The 18245-nt window shown below is 33.1% G+C and overlaps 2 protein-coding genes across 2 annotated transcripts; both read right to left on the reverse strand.

The window, feature by feature from the left end:
* Window positions 1–4634: 4634 nt before the first annotated feature.
* Window positions 4635–9739, reverse strand: LOC111791831 (probable prefoldin subunit 3). Its single transcript, XM_023673315.1, has 6 exons — window positions 9510–9739; window positions 8718–8775; window positions 7349–7426; window positions 6223–6342; window positions 6011–6112; window positions 4635–5273 (listed from the first exon to the last, which is right to left on the reverse strand). The coding sequence occupies exons 1-6, from the start codon at window positions 9659–9661 to the stop codon at window positions 5193–5195; spliced, it is 591 nt and encodes a 196-aa protein (XP_023529083.1). The 5' UTR covers window positions 9662–9739; the 3' UTR covers window positions 4635–5192.
* A 3992-nt stretch (window positions 9740–13731) lies between these two features.
* Window positions 13732–15298, reverse strand: LOC111791819 (transcription factor bHLH147-like). Its single transcript, XM_023673302.1, has 2 exons — window positions 15112–15298; window positions 13732–14783 (listed from the first exon to the last, which is right to left on the reverse strand). Exon 2 carries the CDS (start codon window positions 14659–14661, stop codon window positions 14011–14013), a length of 651 nt encoding a protein of 216 aa, XP_023529070.1. The 5' UTR covers window positions 14662–14783; window positions 15112–15298; the 3' UTR covers window positions 13732–14010.
* Between the last annotated feature and the right edge of the window lie 2947 nt (window positions 15299–18245).

The raw sequence follows: 18245 nt of genomic DNA on the forward strand, positions 1-18245 counted from the left end.
TAATTTTAAATATAGAAAAATGTAAATATGCATTCATTATATCAATGTATAGGAAGTAATTAGTTGGGGTTTCTATAAATATATAGGAAAAATCTGATTATTTTTTATTTTTTAAAAATAATATGAATCACATTTTCTTAAAAAAGAAAAAATTAACATTTTATTTAATTATATTTTAGTCCTTCAACTTTTAAAATATTAATTTTGAACAATTTTTTTTTTAATGTTCCATTAATCTCTGCATTTAAAAGCGAATTATTTAAATTTAAGATTTTAATTGATATAATCGAATAAAATTTAGGAATATAAATTATTTATATTTATATAAAGATGAATATTATTTAAAACTATATAGTGTTGCAACAGATATAATGGGTTAGTTGAGTAGTTAGTTCCTTTCTGAATTAAACTCTTGGGAGAGAGACAGAGATTTTTAATAATTAATATATTGGAACCTAACCCGTTGACCTAATCAATTTTCAGAAATGTGTTTAATTAATAATAATAATATTATTATTATTATTATTATTATTATTATATAAAATAAATAAATAAGCAGCGATAATTGCGGCATTTGGGAGCTATCCAAATAAATAATATAATAAATAATAAACCACAAATTTTCCTTTTTTTTTTTTTATAATAATTCAATCATCAATTTCAAGACCCAAATTTCAAAATTCATTTCAATAGAAAAATATTATTTTTTTATTTGAGGGTCAAAGTCAACAAAATTAATTATATATAGTTGAGTGGGTTCGAATTAATCGTAGAAATAAATTAATTTTAAAACATTTAAGCGGCGGTGCTTAAAAAGTTACAAAAAGAAAAACGCGTATAAGGATATCAAACGACGCCGTCTAATAATAACAAAAAACGACAAGTGGGAGAGAGAGAGACGACGGTGAATGTGAAGACGACATATCGTTTTCCTTCTCCCAATCCTTTAAGCTCTTACTTTATTAAATTTTAATTTTAATTTTGAATTTTTAAAATTATCTAAAAAAAATTTCAATGAATACAAGTCTTTGACTTTAAACAAAATGTCAAACCTTTAGCTCGACTTGGTCCATACATAAGACACTATGGGAGGCTTAGGCGAACTGTGAACACCAAGAAACTCGTAAAAAATGATTAACTTTCTATGACGACTACCCGTTACTTTCCAAGAACAGTAGCATACGTGCTAACTTAAAACTACATAAATCTCGCTCTTTGCACGATGATAGCAGATCGAGCAATCCCCACTTAAAATGATATGCCAACAATGAACTCGCTAGTTAACATAGATATCTATCGAGGGTCCATCTCCATTTCAACGTCATCCTATTTTAATTACAAATCCACGACCCTATAAGATTCTCCGTCACGTAAAGGATGACCAACTTCCTAATTCTGCACGTAGAAAATTATTATCAAGATAAAACTTTATAGATTCTGATATAGTTCGGTGCATAATAACAAATAAACAAATTCCAATTGGTACATGATTTGGATTTGACCGAACATGAATTAAAATTGATGTTTTAAATAAATAAATAAATTCGGAAGACTTGGTCAACATTTAATAAATTTGAATTACTATAATTAAAATATTTGATTATTCATAATAATTAAAAGAAGGGGAAGAATGAGTCAAAACTAAATACAATTTATATTTTTATAATATGGTATAGGAAAATACAATAACCCGTGACATTATAAATTAAATTGGATTCCAACCATTCAACCTAAGTCAATTATAAACTATGATATTAATTAATTATTATATATTATATTATATTATATTATATTATATTATATTATATTATATTATATTATATTATAATATTCAAATATTTCCTCATTGAGATTGGAGAGTGTCAACATGGAGTAGGTAGCTATGCATTTTCTATGGATGATACTAATAGCATGTTGGGNTTTTTTTTTTTTTTTTTTTTTTTTTTTTTTTTTTTTAATTAAAAAAGGGTTTTTATATGGAAGTCGAACTAGCTATCGAGACAAACAATTGGGAGGAGAATGAAGACTAGCGATCGAGACTGGTGATTGGTGGCTAGCAGCTAAGGTTAGAGACTAGCTTTCGTTTTGATGACTAACAACCGGTTACTGGCTATTAGGATTGGGGCTAACTATGATGTCTTACATTGGTTGGGGAGAAGAACAAACCATCATTTATAAGGGTGTGGAAACCTTCCCCCAGTAGATGTTTTTTAAAGGCTTGAGGGGAAGCCCGAAAGGGAAAGCCCAAAGAGGACAATATTTGCTAGTGGTGGATCTGGGTCGTTAAAAATGGTATTAGAGCCCGGACGATGTGCCAACCTTCTCGCTGTTCCTCAAAGGGGGATAGACACGAGGCGATGTGCCAGTAAGGACGCTGGGCGGAAAGAGTGCCAGCGAGTACGCTGGGCCCCGAAGGGGGGTAGATAGTGATGTCCTCACGAAACCTTCCCCTAAGAGACCCGTTTTAAAGCCTTGAGGGAAAACCCAACGAGGACAATATTTGCTAGCGGTGGATCTGGGCCGTTACACTAACAACCACTGAACATCGTTAAAGTGGTCAATTGTATCGGCCCTCGACCTCGGTCGTCGGTGGTGGGTGGTGGTTAGTAGTAGTTCGTTGGTCGGTGGTCGCCATTGATCAGTAATCCTTGATCACGATCTCAATCACTGGTCCTAGTCCTTAGCCACTGATCCAGTCGTCGAACTGATTGTTGGTCACTAGTACCCAATCCTAGTAGGTTTTGATTGCTAATCACCAATCATTTGAGATCTCTGACTAATAAACTTATAAATTTAATTTTGAAATTTTTTTAAAATAAAATTTTAGAAACTAAATTCTCAAATATTTATTTTTCATTTGAGACAAAAAAAAAAATAATTAATAAATAAATAAATAATTGAGGGTTTGAAAAGGAGTATTGAAATTGAAGGGTGTGAAGGCCATGTGACAAAGAAAAGGAGGCTGAAACTGAATTTGCCATTTAATTCACAAACATCATCTTCTTCACAAGGTCAATCACGTCGGTTCCTATTTTATTTGGTCGCCCTCCATTTTTGTCCGGGTAAAAATGACTAAAATACCCCTCTTTTATTTATTAGGATACTCTAATATTTTTTCATCTTGACATTACTATAATATTATTTATACATATCTAAATTTATTACATTTCTTGTGTTTAAGTAAAATTATTTATCAATATAATTTAATAGATCAAATACTAATTATCCGAAGATGAATAATCATTTATTTTTTACGGCAGTTAAATTAAAAATAATAAATTAAATTACATTTTTAACCTTCCTACTTTTAAATATTAGACCACGCCTTATTTGAATTAATAAAATGTGACATTATAGAGTATATATTAAATATTTATAAAGAAAACATTTTACATTGAATTTCATTTACGTAAACTTTTAAAAGTATAGAGTTAGAAATTTAATTATGATAAAGTATAAGGGTGTATGTAAAATTATTCTAAAACTATTTTTTTTTAAATAAATTAATGAAAGAGTTCTTTTTCTATCCAAAAGTGTTAATATAAAGTGTGGAATTACAAGAATATCCAATGAACACTTTTGTAAGTTTCTTCCATCTTCTTTAGCTTTAGCTTTTTTTTGTCTTTTATTTTATTTTATTATTATTATTTCTTTTCTTTTCTTTTTTTTTTAATAAAAAAAAATATGAATTCGAAAGTTTTTCCTTTTCTTACATAATCTAAAAAGTTGCTCGGGTGCTATAGACATAGCCCTAAATTTTGGAATCAAATAATGTTGGTGTCGGGGAGGGGGGGATGGTTTGGTGATACAGGAGGAAAGTTCTGTAAAAGCAACGGGAAGAATGGCTCAAATACCGGTAAGGGAGGCTTATTTAGGTCGTGTTATAAACACCCTAATTAAACCTATTGATGACTGAGGTGAAATTTTAGCTTCTGGCTCTCGATTAATTGAATCCCCCACTCATGGTATTATTTCAAGACGTTCCGTATAAGAGTCAATAAAAAAAAAGATATAGGTCAAACATATCGATTTGGTGTTGTCACTTAAATATTGCTCAATTAGTTAAGGTTTATATTCTCAAAAATATTCAAATTCTTTTAAAATGATATGAACCAAATCATCTCAATCTCTTAAAATAAACGATGTTAAAATAAACTCAATGAAAAGAATGTTGTTCAAATTACCACAAGATAAAGTCAAATCACATTAAACTTGAATTATGCCGAGACCAAAAAATCAAATTCCTCACAAAACCATAACATTAACATTATATGGCTCATTTCATCAGGTAATCATAGCCCAACGGTTTTGTTCGAGAAGATTGAACCATAAGTTTAATTTTATGTTTATTTAATCTCTAAAATTTGAACATTTTTATCTGAATTGTGATTTCGACCAAAAGGTAAGAAGTTTGAATCTCTCCAGATCCCGCAAATTTGGCAACTTTAACAGAAAATAGCATAAAGATAAAGGAAACAAAAAGGAAACAGGAAAAAGGGGAAAAAAACAGACAATTAGACAACATTGAAAGATCCATAAAAAAGGAACTCATTCATTGCTTCTGAAACTGAAAATATACCACCGTCCCAATAAATATATATATATATATATATATAATTAGAACATTAATAGGATTTAAAAATAAACACAAAACTATTATAATTGTAGCACAGTAAAATTGTAACACAACCAGAAATACAACTTTTCCTAGTTTTTAAAACAAGAACCTAATAGAAACATATTTGAGACTCATTCTCCCAAGTCTTCTTACCCACATCACAATTACGAACTACTCGAAATCAGAAAGTTATGAAGTCACTAAACCGAGTAACGCATCCGCACCCGAGACGCCCGTCATCCCAAAAACTACAGCAGCAGAATCTAACAAATGTAACAGAACAAGCAAGGCACAAAAAGCATCCTAATATATAACAAACCTCATCCTAGATATAGGCATTACTTTTCTTCTACGATGGTTTTGCTTTTTTTGTTATGGGGAGTATGCCTGAAAGTGTAGGTGAGATCAGAGCCCTCAAATGAAAAGGTTNTTTCTTTTTTTTTTTTTTTTTGACAATGACAACAAAAGGAAATTTTGAATGGCCTAAATTCAAAAGGTATGGATCAGGATGGGACTGGCAATCAGGAAATGGATTCTTTGCCAACAATGAAATTTCGGAGGGTCGTGAGAGAACTTATGAGTCTTCTACACTGGCGCCAGCCAGCTGAATTCGACGCTGATGAACGTCCCAGTTGTAAACCCGGGCTATCGTCACCTGTTACATGTTGTGCAGCATCAGAATTGTAACAAACTAGAGATTGACTTAGCATGTCACTCTTTATTCAATGATGACCTATATAGCATGCACTTGAAAATTGTGTTCATTATGAATTGTCCTAAAAAGTAACAAAAGATTATGTATATTATAAATAAAATAAAACTTGGAATGGCTAAATATTTGAGATTTTTTTAATATTCACGAGGGGCCATTAGACATACAATTGAATTCGGGTCTAATAAGACGGTGAGTTGTAAATAGACATACATACTACCATGACCTATAAGACACAATATTGAAAGTTTAGACACTAATTACATGCCGTTAATCTTTAGAAACCTTTTCGACACAATATTGAAGGTTTGGAGATTAAACTTCCAAGTATAACCCATTAACTTGATATGAAAAAATTATCTTAAAATTATTTTAGTACGATTGGCTACCAACAACGTCGTTTAATGACTCAACGCTAATTCACTTCAGATAATATGGCATTCAAATCAGACAAGACAGAGATATTTGAATGTCTTCCTATTTCACATTCATTTCTAGCAAATTCCAACTATTTTGGCTGAAGAGTTGTCCGTTAATGACTTCAAAACCTGCCTAGTTTAGAGTTTCTAAACAATGGGTTATGTTGCCTTATCTTTCAAAAGGAAGTTTCACGTTATTATGACTTTTTCAGCAGAAAATATTCACTCAACAAATAGTTTGAAACAGAAAGGGGTGCTTACCTGAGTTATTGTCACCTGGTCCCTCAGAAACTGTAGATCGGCAACAAGAACTTCTAAGCTTGCTTTAGCATTATCTAGATTCTTCTGTAGGAGGGCTGTGGCCTGCACCAGCAAATGTGAAGACAGCCATAACTAGTGTACTTTATTCCAAAATTGGATAAGGAATGGAAAAAAAATAATTGAAGGGAATTTTTCAAAGAAATATCTGTAACCTCTTCACATGAATAATCCAGCATGACATTTGCACCAAGCCACAGACAAACTGAGTCAGTTTCCTCGATACGAGCCCGGGAATATATGCCTTCAGAGATCTCAAAATCTGCTACAAGTGGCTGTGCATGATAGCTAAAGATAAGCAAATGGCTCAAGAAAATTCTAGTTCAAGCTGGTAAAAGTAAGGAAATCCCATAGCTCGAAGCTGCTCAGAACTTTAAAAGTAGAAGCTTATACTCCAAGAGAAAAACAACAAAACCAAAGCCACCATCTAGCTAAGGCTATTTGACAACAGCAAGTGATAGTCCTATACTTTTACTTTAGCAATTAATAATTGTCCAGTAAGCCCTAGCAGATTCTTATGTTTACAGCCTGTGATATTCTATTTTATCATCTTTAAGGATGCACATAAAGCATGAACAAATTGATAAAATTCAATAAGAGTTATCAAGAGTATAATAGATTAATGTAACTTGTAAAACTAGCCTTTTTTTTTTTTTTTTTTTTCATTCCTTTCTTTTCATCTTTTATCAGCAGGAAACCATATGGGAATAGCACTCAAATAAAGTTGGCTTTTTCATTTATAAATAAATAAATAAGAGGAAAAGAAGAAACAGTAGTATAAGCAATGGGAGCATGAGGAAATGGTTTACGAGTCCACACATCCCTATAAACCAAATGGTATAAAATTAGTAGTTGAATTTCAAATGGAAATTAATGTTTTCAAGGCTTAAGGCATACAAAATTGCAGGAACTGATCGGGATTTGATTGCAAAGACAGAAAGATAAAAACAGGACCCCTTTTTGAAGGTGTAAGAAAATAGGATTACGGAAAATCAAAGAAATGAAGGCCTTTAAAGAGAATGTTTAAAATATAGGCTTTTAGGTCCGTTTGTGTAAACATTTATATAATGGTTTTCAGGCAATTATTTTTAAACAAAATATGACACAAGCACCTCAGTTCAGGAAAGCAAGCACCCATAAGAAATTATTTTAAATTGCTGCATCAAAAATAAATTTCAATATGAGATAATATTATAATGCAATTCACTTGGTCAATTTGATAACCACATATCTCTAAGATGGTAAATAACCAAAGCTACCGTTGAAGACAAAAGGACGAACCTCACCAGTGGCTGCATCCTTCTTTGCTTGTAAAGTAGCAACTATATCCAAACACTTCTTTATGTCTGGAATCTTTGCCTGACAAAAAAAAGGATGGAAGGGTCACAAAAAAGGATGATAGTTGAGCCACGAGCAATATTTATGATTATGCAAGACTAAGTAGCTACACATTAAATATTGCCTTCAACTATGAGAAAATAGTAAATATTGCCTTGACTTAATAGTCAAATACAAGCTACACATTTTATAAGATTGTAAAGTACCATTTATATAAGGAATCTGCCTAATCATAATGCTGAGAGCCTAAGGCACATAACTTCTTCATTAAATCAAACACATAACAGCTATACACACAAGGCAGGTACCTTAGCTTAGCCTTGTGCATGCATTTTATCCTTTGTATTATAGGATACTTATAAGCCAATGATCAAAAGAGAACTTGTAATTTCTCAAACTCCATCCTCTCTTTGTTCAGAATATCTTGATATCTAATATCATCAATTGTTTAGCTTATACCCAGATTGTATTCAATAATTGGCTAAATTCGAGAAAATACCCTTGAACTTTGAACTTCACTTTAATAATACCCTTGAACTTTAGCATTAGTACTTTTGACCTTTCAAAATTACCCTTACCATTAGTAGCGGAACGAAAAACGTTTATTATTCTTCCTTCCCCTCTCTTTGCAAATTCTTCTTCCATGCAACAAATGGAACTAGTGCTAGAAGGCTTAGACGCTTTAGTTGTTAAGGCCAATATATAGCCAACATGAAACAAATGGAACTCCTCAACCTATGTCACTGCCATCAACTTCATGGTTTGCTTCAAAATTAAGGGTTCTATTCATTTGGCTCCAAAAATCAAAATCGTGGGTTTCAAGAACTTCCCTCTCCCTCTTCCCTTCCAACCTTTTCATTTTCACTTTCAACTTCCCCCATGCAAAATCCTAACTTCACTAAAATTTCTGATTAAAAAACCCAAATGATTTTCTTTTCAATTATCATAAAAAAGAACTCCCGAATTACCCAACATTAAAATCCATATTCCCCAATCCTCAACCACTTCAAATCTCAATCTCAATTCTTCATTGTCTTCAATGGAGGTTGCTACAATTTGATTTCATTCCAGTAAGGAACATCTTCCATCGTTTTCTCAGAAGCACTTCCCCAAATTCCATGAAACCTACAATAGAAGCACTTACCCAAATTTCATGTGTATTTTCTATAATTTAGCCTTTAGAAATATGAAAAAATAGTGACGACAATATTTGAAAACTTAAAAAAAAAAAAAAACATGAACATATACACGAAAAATCTGACAGCCAGTATCCAAAAACTAAAAAAGAAAAAAAAAAAAAAAAAATGAAAACCTGCAGGTCCCTTTGTTGAGCAAGGAGCTTCATCTCAACTAACTTGTACTGCTGAAGTCTGCATGAAATATTTGCAGAGGATCATCAAAATGAAAAACCGTACAAAAATGGGGGTAGAGAAACAAACATGAATATCTTCTCCCAGGGACCCAATTTTTTTAAAAAATCATAGGAAAGAGTTGAATTAAACAACATTCATTCACTAAAATCTACCAGCAATTTTTACGTATTCAGTATTAAATACCACTCTAAGCGAAGAGAGAATTCCAAGATTCACGTCAAGTGCGTAGCAACAAAAATCTAAGACCTAACTAAGCCATGTAAAGCTCTAGGATTATAGACTTACGCTACGAAATCGAGAAGCTCAAAAACAGGGCTCTAAATCACGCAACTTGAATCCAATCCACATCAATAATAATGACACTCCATAAAAGTAAAACATCAATAATAATGAAACTCCAAAATACTAACTTCACTAAGAATCTAGAAAGCTCAATACACTCTCAGCCACTAGAAACAGGTAAAGCTCCCTAAAAGTAAAGCTGCAATACCACAACTGGTAGCGATAAACAGAAAATATCGAGTTCACTAGCACATATATCAACTCCTCAATATCTTGATTGTAGCTTACAACTTAGAAAAGGACTTCAAAGTGAAAGAAACACATCAACACGTGCCAGCAAATCACTACATGTGAGAATAAGCAAAACACAGATTCAAAAGCATCAAGCTGATGCGAACAACGCCGCCATTTCCGGATTTGAATTAAGTCGAAAGAGAACGAGAGAGTACCGCTCTTGGAGAAAAGCAAGGGCGGATTGAACATCGAGTTCTAATTGAGAGAGATAGGTACGAACGTCCTCCACAAACTGAGCCGCCGGAATTCCTCTTCTGTCAGTGACGACGGCGGCGGAAGAAGAAGAAGAAGACGACACTGAAGCCATTTCCGATCGGAAAAAACCCCCCAAAGCCTCCACAAAATTAAAATCAAAGCAACCAGTAAATTGCTCTTTAATTTCAGGAAAATGAAATTCAACACCCCCGCTTGCTGAAAATTATGTGAAGCAAAACGACATCGTAAAAACTAAAACGACATCGTACAACTATGTTTACAGGCATGGCAATATCCGGCCCAATATCTAAATGGGCCAAACTCTGGGCTTGGGCTGCCCGTACAAAGATTACTGGTTTTGGACTGAAGGCCCAACTAATTGAGTTTTGGGCTTTATCCAGTTTAGATTTTTTTCTCTAAGGTCACAAGCCCGAGCCCAGGTGTTCATACGACCTAATGACTCGAATAATTCAGACTATCGAACTTAAACTACAATGGTTCGGTTGGGTTAATTTTTTCTTTTTTTGATTCGGGTCGGATTTAATTTTTTCAGAAACATAAATTTTAGTTCAATTCACGAGTTGAAACTTTTTTAATTTGGTTAACCTAACTTACCCGAACCTATGGTTCACAACCCTGTCCAACCCAATTGGTTACTATCCAATCCCACTAAAATATAAAGAGTTAGGTCGTGTTAGGTTAGGTTATAAACCCCGTCACCAGCTTGACCATGTCAAAATTTTGAACCAATAATGTAGGTATAAATGGTCTCTTTCACAATCCATTTAAAATTTTCAAAAGTATAAAGTAGAAACCAAGATTCATTGCATTTAATGAAGTTTAGAGGTTGAGGAGTCATAGTCTCCCAAGGCTAACACCAAATTGGGAAATTTTAAATAAATAAATAAATAAATAAATAAAACTTTATTATGATTACTTTTTAGGTCAAATAAAAAATATTAAAAATTGAATAATAATAATAATAATAATTGAGAAAATAAGGAAAATAAATAAATAAATGACAAAATAATTACTTAATTAAATAAATAATTAAAAAAAAAAAACAAATCCCACTTCAAACTAGTTTAGGTGGGTGGAGAATTTGTCTTTTTATTTAAAATTTAATAATATAATTTATTGCATTAATGCTGACTAGGCTATTTTTAAGTAGGTGACTCCTAGCTTCATCACCACATATTATTTAATATTATCTTTTTGTATTTATTTATTTGGACTATTTATCTATGGAATCATTAAAAATTTTATTTTATTTTATTTCTTTTAATTTTTTATATTATCAAATTAATTCTTAAACTCTTAATTTTGAACGAATATTTATTTCTTAGCTCTTCCGGTTTAATTAGGGTTATTCTATAGCAAGCCTTAAAAAAGCCCATTTTCATGAGTTACCAGATACACTATGAAATTTGACATGAAAACCCTAACCAATCAGAGATACCTTATAATGTTTTGTTTCCCTCTCCAACTGATGTGAAATCTCACCATTCACCCCCTTGGAGACCCAACGTTCTCGTTGACGTACTGCTCAGTGTCTAGCTCTAATACCAATTGTAACAGACTGATGTCATTGCTAGTAGATATTGTCCGCTTTAACCCGTTACGTATCATCGTTAGTCTCACGATTTTAAAACACGTCTGTTAAGGAGAGGTTTCAACACCCTGATAATGCTTTGTTCCTCTCTCCAACCGAGAGATCTCACAATAATGATTCTTTTTAATTCGTTTGAATTTAAAGCTTTATTTAACACGAAATTTGAAAATGATTAAGAAAATTATATCCAACTTTTTCATGGGATTTGAGTACATGATTAAAAAGCAATATTGCTTATAAAGGCACAAAGATAGACAATTAAAGGATGAAGTTTCTTTAACTTTATACCTACCTTACTATACAAGCATATTTGATTTACCCTAAATAAAGTAAAAAGGTTAAAATATTATTAAGATTTTTTACTTTCAATTTCATATATTTATAAGAAAAATTACGGTTTTGATTTTTTAAATGTGTGATCCGTAATATTTTGATCCTTAAGTTTTCAAACTCGACATTTCCGCCCATAAATTTTAATTTCATATATATATATAAAAGCAACATGAAAGAATGATTCCGACAAAATTTCAGATTTTTTTTTTAATAACTCTAGCTATTTTTTCTAATTTCTTATTATTTAATATTTAAAAATTTATTTAAAAAAATTGGTTAATTGAAAAATTATGAAATTTGATTTCTAGATAGAGGTTCAAGCCGCACGCCCGGCCATCAACCATCCTCAAGCCAGCCCAAGTTAGAAGGCAACATCTCAACATTTCATTCTCAACGAGGCTCATGTTGCACACCCAAAGGCACCCGACACTGTCTCACCGTGCAAGTTCCGCCACCGCGTCGCCGCCGTCAACCGCCCTCATCCGCCGACCACCACCCCTACGTCCCAAGCATATGCCCATGTGCGACGCATAGTGCTTGGGGCATGGGGGTGACGGAAGATATAGGAGTCTAAAACTTGAGATATTTGACCGTATGACCGTTAGGAAAAATCATATTTAGGTTGATAGGCAAAAAATGCCTCAAAATATCATTTTGATAAAAATAAAAAAAATAAAAAAAAATAAAAAAAGTTAACTCGTTAAATTTTAATCCATATCTTTTAATTTTAAGTCTTTTCGAGTTGGTCATCCAAATTGATTAAATAATAAATCATATAATAAAATCAATAAATAATTTTAAAAAATGGAAATATTGATAATAAATCAGTAACATGACGATTATTTAACCTTAATTTTAATTTAGGGAAATAATATTTTTGTAAATAAAAATAAATAAATAAATAAAATGTCGGCTCGTGGAGGATTTTGGCTTTATTGGGGTGGCCTCACATGGTGGCAGCTCTTATGGAGAAAAAAGAAACACAAATAAATATATTTTTAAAAAATATTATAAATTGGAAAGTGGGGGCGGTTTGCTTACGTGGCAAAATGCCTGGAGATAGATGGGTCCCACATGTTGTCCTGTGCCTTGACATGTCACATGCTGCTTCATCATTATATATATATATATATATATATATTTATATTTATATTTAAAACAAAATTAAAATTAAAATTGTTAATTAAAAACTTTACCACTTTAAACAAAGAAAGGATCCAAAAGAAGTGTAATTACACAAAAGGGCCCCATTTTTATTGTATTTATACAAGTTTCCATTCCCATATAGTGAGAGCGACTAACCATGGGCAAGGGCAAGCGTCCGTCCGTGTGCTCTCTATTTTTGCTTTGCTGCCTAATCCATCCGATAGCGAGGTCATGGACAACTACTTTTCATCTCACGTCGACTTTGATTATAATTCAAAAATGATGTCGGCACAATCGTTTACGATCGATCAAACTCTTTTGACAAGGTCGCGTGACTATCATATAATACGTTATCATATCTTCACATATTCCATGCCAAACTTCCTCGTAAAAAACTAATATTTACGTCTTTGTGTGCCATTTTGCCACGATGGCCACGGTTTCCTTTGGTTTACTATTTGTTCTTGGCATACAGTCGTGTGGTAGGTGATCCGTAAACAAAACTTAATAACACAATGAAAATAGAATGGTAACATTTCATGTTTTAAAATGTGTTCGATGTATATTATATTGTACCTTGTGTTACATATTTTTTTTTTTATCTTTTTAAATATAATTATGTAATTTAAAATTTGAATCTCAAAAGAATTTAAAAACATTACATATTGTTGGGCTTAATGATCCAAAAAACACAACACATGAAATTATTGCTCATTTCCATTGTCATTTATCCTAAACTTTAGAGTGGAATAAATGAACCTTTTGCAACAAAAACTAATGGATTCAACAGCTTCTCTCATCCAATTATATGAGCTTTCTTGATCCTAAAATACTTGTTTGTAAAAGAAAAAAAAAAAGAATCAATACAAATTAAAAAAAAAAATAAGAAGAGCATAATCAATCAACCTTTTATACCTTTTTTGCATGTGAAATGCTAAAAATTTCTAAATTTGAATTGGAGGTTATTACTTTATCCATCACTTTAATTTCTTAACCATGTGCTCCATTTGAAATTTTAGAGAATCCATGGATTTAACATAATTGTGCTCTTGGCCGTTAATGGAATGGGGGGACAGCAGAAGGAAGTCTAATTTTGCAAACGAAAAAGAGCTTACGAGAATAAACTCGTGATTTGATCAATGGAACTTCTTCATAAGGAATCTAAACATAACAGATCGACATGAACATGATCTGAATTTACTTTTATGAAGATTCACAAACTAGAATCGTAAAATTATAGCAAGAAATCGATATATATATATATGTATGTATGACATGAAATTACTTGCGGAGGAGAGGGAGTAGAGAGAGAAATCTGGCAAGAAAGCTGAGAGAAGTGCGCGGGCATGATGTGCAAAAGAGTGTGTTTATCAGGTAGAAGGTGGGGAGATGGAAGAATCCATACCAGAAGAAGAAGAAGAAGAAGAAGAAGAAGAGCTTGAAACCAAGTTGACTATGGCGCTCATGACTCGGATCTGCATTTCCAGAGCGGGTATGTAATCGGTTACTTCATCCAGAATCACCGGCAGCGGTTGCTTTCTGCAGCCGGGGACCAGCCGGCCGAGAAGCCGAGCTTTACTCTGTAAAGTTGGTAATCCCTTTCCTCTCAACCGGAAAACGCTAACTCGCGGCTTCTTCGTTCGGCTGTTTCCAGTCGCATGAGCCTTCTGCCGGTTGTGCTTTCGAAACTTGAGCTTGAGACGGTTCGTCAAGATTGCTCTGCTCCACCTACTTCTTCCTTTCGCCGTCATGGCAAGAACTGTATCAGACGCCTCCCGCACAGCTCGGCCGCGGCGCGGAGTCTCGTTTGGTGCCGACTCGGAAGAACTGATCCTGACCTGACTCAAGGCGCGCAACAGCTTCGAAGAGTAAACTTGATGCTGAGCTTGTGATTTCCACTGGATGTGATCCTGACCTTGACGATCATTTTCCCTCGCCGCTTTCTTCTTCTTCTTCTTTCTGGACGAATCACGCGATCGCTCAGAACTCGCCACAGGATTTAGAATCATAGACGACGCCATTAAAAATCAAACACCGATCCAAATTCAAGATACTCTCACTGCCGGAACTAACAAAACCTTTTTCCAAAACGATTCCACAACGAATTGTCCTCTCCGAATACCGTAAGAACTGCCTTCCTCACCTAANAAAAAAAAAAAAAAAAAAAAAAAAAAAAAGCCGAACACGTAAATTCACCGATTCAAGAAAACAAAACAAAAGGAGAACAGCTCAATTCCGCTTCATTGAAAACAGCAATCAATCAAACACAAACTCCACACAACCAATCAACGAAAACAAGAATAAACAAACAACCAGAGAAAAACCAAGAGCGGCGCAACAATCAATCAAATCAAACACCATCAGCGTAAAACCGAACAGAGTAAGCAGTAATGAACCGAAAACAATCAAAATGAAGCGCAAAACAAATAGAACAGTAATAGAAAACGGCGAGAATCCGAGAAGATTGATACCTTTCACGGCGAGACAAGGAAGAAATGAATCGGAATTTCAAAGAAGAGCGGTGGCAGAGAGAGAGAGAGAGAGAGAGAGAGAGAGAGAGAGAGAAACAGAGAGAAAGGAAGTGAGGAAAACGGAACGGAGCCGAAGTGGGGAGAGAAAGCGGGAACGGTGAGAAGAGAGGTTATAAAGGGAATTAAAAAAGATAAGATTTTTCCTACCAATAATAATAATAAATAAATAAATAAATAAATAAAACTCACAATTACAATTGCTTTTTAAAAAAATTTAATTTCACTGTTTTTTCTTTTTATTTTTCACTTCACATCCATCCCACAACTTTGACTTGACTTTTAGCGGTTTGGCCCATGTGGCTGCCCGACCTGGTGAAGAACTTTTCAGCCACTACGCCCAGGCTTGAACGTGGCCTCATGCCCCACCGCTGCCACATCCCCCACCCATCAAACTTCCACTTTACACAAATCTCTTTTATTTTATTAATTTCTTTTTTTTAAAAAAATATAAAATTTACACTAAATTACAAATTTAAAAGTTTATATTTGTTACATCTAACCGACGATGAAGGTCTGGAAAAATTAAAAATATCTCATGGATTATTCAATTTTTTATTTTCTCACTAATAAATTCTTACATTTTTTAATTTTCTACAAAAAAAAAAAAAAAGAAATAATAATAATAATAATAATAAATAAAATAATAATAATAATAATATGCCAAATTTTACTAACAAATCTAACATAACATGAAATTTTTGTTAGAACTAAAATGCAAAATAAGTCACTAATTCAGAATTAGTACCAAAATAATCTATTTAATACCATAAACGCGGGAGTTGAAAAAATATCAATAATCTAGCTTGAATACTACCCACACTACGAGGATGCTGCTATCTATTCCAATTTACATTTTTGTTCGTGTTCGAGGATGCTACTATCTATTCCAATTTACACTTTTGTTCGTGTTCTCTTCTTTCTATTCTAAACGGCAAATGTTGAAACTTATTTGGTACAATTTCCTTAACTATAACTCACCTTGTTAAAACTCTAATTTCTGCTACATTAGTTTATCGGATAAAAAACTTGAGTAAAAGAGAAAAAAATGAACCTATATAATATCCCGAGTAACTCTATTCTATTCCGACTAATATAGGACATTCATGGATCAATTCAAACACAAAACTTTTCGGGACTTATTTAGCTTAAAAATAAGAAAAATACAACAGAATCATAAAGCCATGTCTGCTCTTTAAAAAAAGGGGACAAAAGAATGAGAATATGAAGAAAAAAAGAAGTGGGTATTCAATACCCAATGCCATATCTTTTAAGACACGTTTAGATAGGTAACTAAATGAAAATAGAATGCTAGGTGATGTGACACTCAATAATCTGTCACGATTAGGCAGAGGGAGGGGAAAAAAAATAGAATGCTGGGAGTTTTCAAACACAAAATTTCACCCATAAATAATAGAGGTTTAATCATTGAAAAAAAATGATCCCACTAGGCAGAATTAAAGCCATAAAACGTGGGATTTTCTTTTTAAAATGTAAATTAGTGTATTTTTCAACTAATCAATTACTTTTAGAAGTATAACTAGTCACTAAACCGAAAAGAATTAGATTCTTAAATGATCAAATAATTATATCATATCATCGTTAAATATCATACACAACTAAAACTTTTAAATCTAGAAGAATGAAGAGAAAGTCATTTCTAACCGACTCTAAAGCTAGACACGATCCACCAATCAAATGTCAGAATCTAGCATAATAATTCATTCCGAGATATGATAGACAATTAATCTAAAATCTAGAGTGATTTCCAAGCCTATCTGTTTGTAAATTTGTGTTCCCCTAAAAAGGGGCTATGAGGGGGAGGGCATGGAAGGTAGGAGAGTGGGTGTGCCAGCAAGAGGTAGGGGGAAGGAATCACACCACTAATTGAGCAAACAATGCAACCAAGAGATGAGATAAGAAAAGGAAAGGAAAAGAGGGTGCTATTGCATAATGTTTTGTCTTTCAAATATTTTAATTCCGTGCAATGATTATTGGTGGTGGAGGTGGTAATCAAATATATATATATAAATAAAGTAAGAGGGGGATGCATGTGCAATGTGGGTCGTTCGTCTAATTTTTTTTTCGGCCTTCGTTTAGTATTTGTTGGTGTTTTGGAGTTTTCCTACTTTAAGAGATGTAGACAGGTATGCTCCACATTTCCTGCCACTACCAATCTGTCCTCTTCCATGACTTCAAGCCTATCATTAACCAAATATTGCCTTTAAAATTTCTAGAAAGCGTATATTTAGGAAAGGTTTCCACACCTTTATAAAAAATGTTTCGTTCTCATCTTCGATCGATATAGGATCTAATAATCCATCCCCCTCTCGGAGCCCAACATCCTCGCTGGCACTCGTTCTCTTCTCCAATCGATATAGACCCCCCAATCCACCCCCTTCAGGGTCCAGCGTCTTTGCTGTCACATTTCTCAGTATCTGGTTCTAATACCATTGGTAATAGCTCAAGTCCAAAGCTAGCAAATATTGTTCTCCTTGGATTTTCACTTTCGGGTTTACTCTCAAAGTTTTTAAAATGTATTTGTTAGGGAGGTTTTCACACCCTTATAAAGAATGTTTCGTTCTCCTCCGCAACTAAAAAATTCAAGAGAGGTCGGGGGTTTGTGTGTGCATTAGGTAGAATAGAATTGAAACAGCCAAATTTCAGTTGTATTCTTCTGGTCAACTCAATTTGTTGATATTTCTAATTGCTACCCCATCTATCATCATTTCAAAATAATGATAAAGAATTTGGATCTTTCCTACGTTGGTTGGTTACTGCTGGGATCAAAGAAACTTGGGAACAGAAAGTCCGAGAATAGAAATGTTGGGAATGAGTTGACGGCTTCCAGTGCATACTGGAATGAGTTTCAAATGTTTGGACATTAAGAGGACGTAGAAATAATAAGAAAAGTGTTTATATAATTTGCATTATTCCCAAAGGCTGAACTTTAAATAATTTTTTAATGGGCTTAATTTTTTTAACACTAGATAATAAAATGAAGAAATTTTCAAAAATCAAAATGATGAATAAAGGGGCCTAAATAGTTCTCGAGGTCTAAATATGTGATGTGCATG

The sequence above is a fragment of the Cucurbita pepo genome, chromosome LG03 (assembly GCF_002806865.2).
Source record: "Cucurbita pepo subsp. pepo cultivar mu-cu-16 chromosome LG03, ASM280686v2, whole genome shotgun sequence".
NCBI lineage: Eukaryota > Viridiplantae > Streptophyta > Magnoliopsida > Cucurbitales > Cucurbitaceae > Cucurbita > Cucurbita pepo.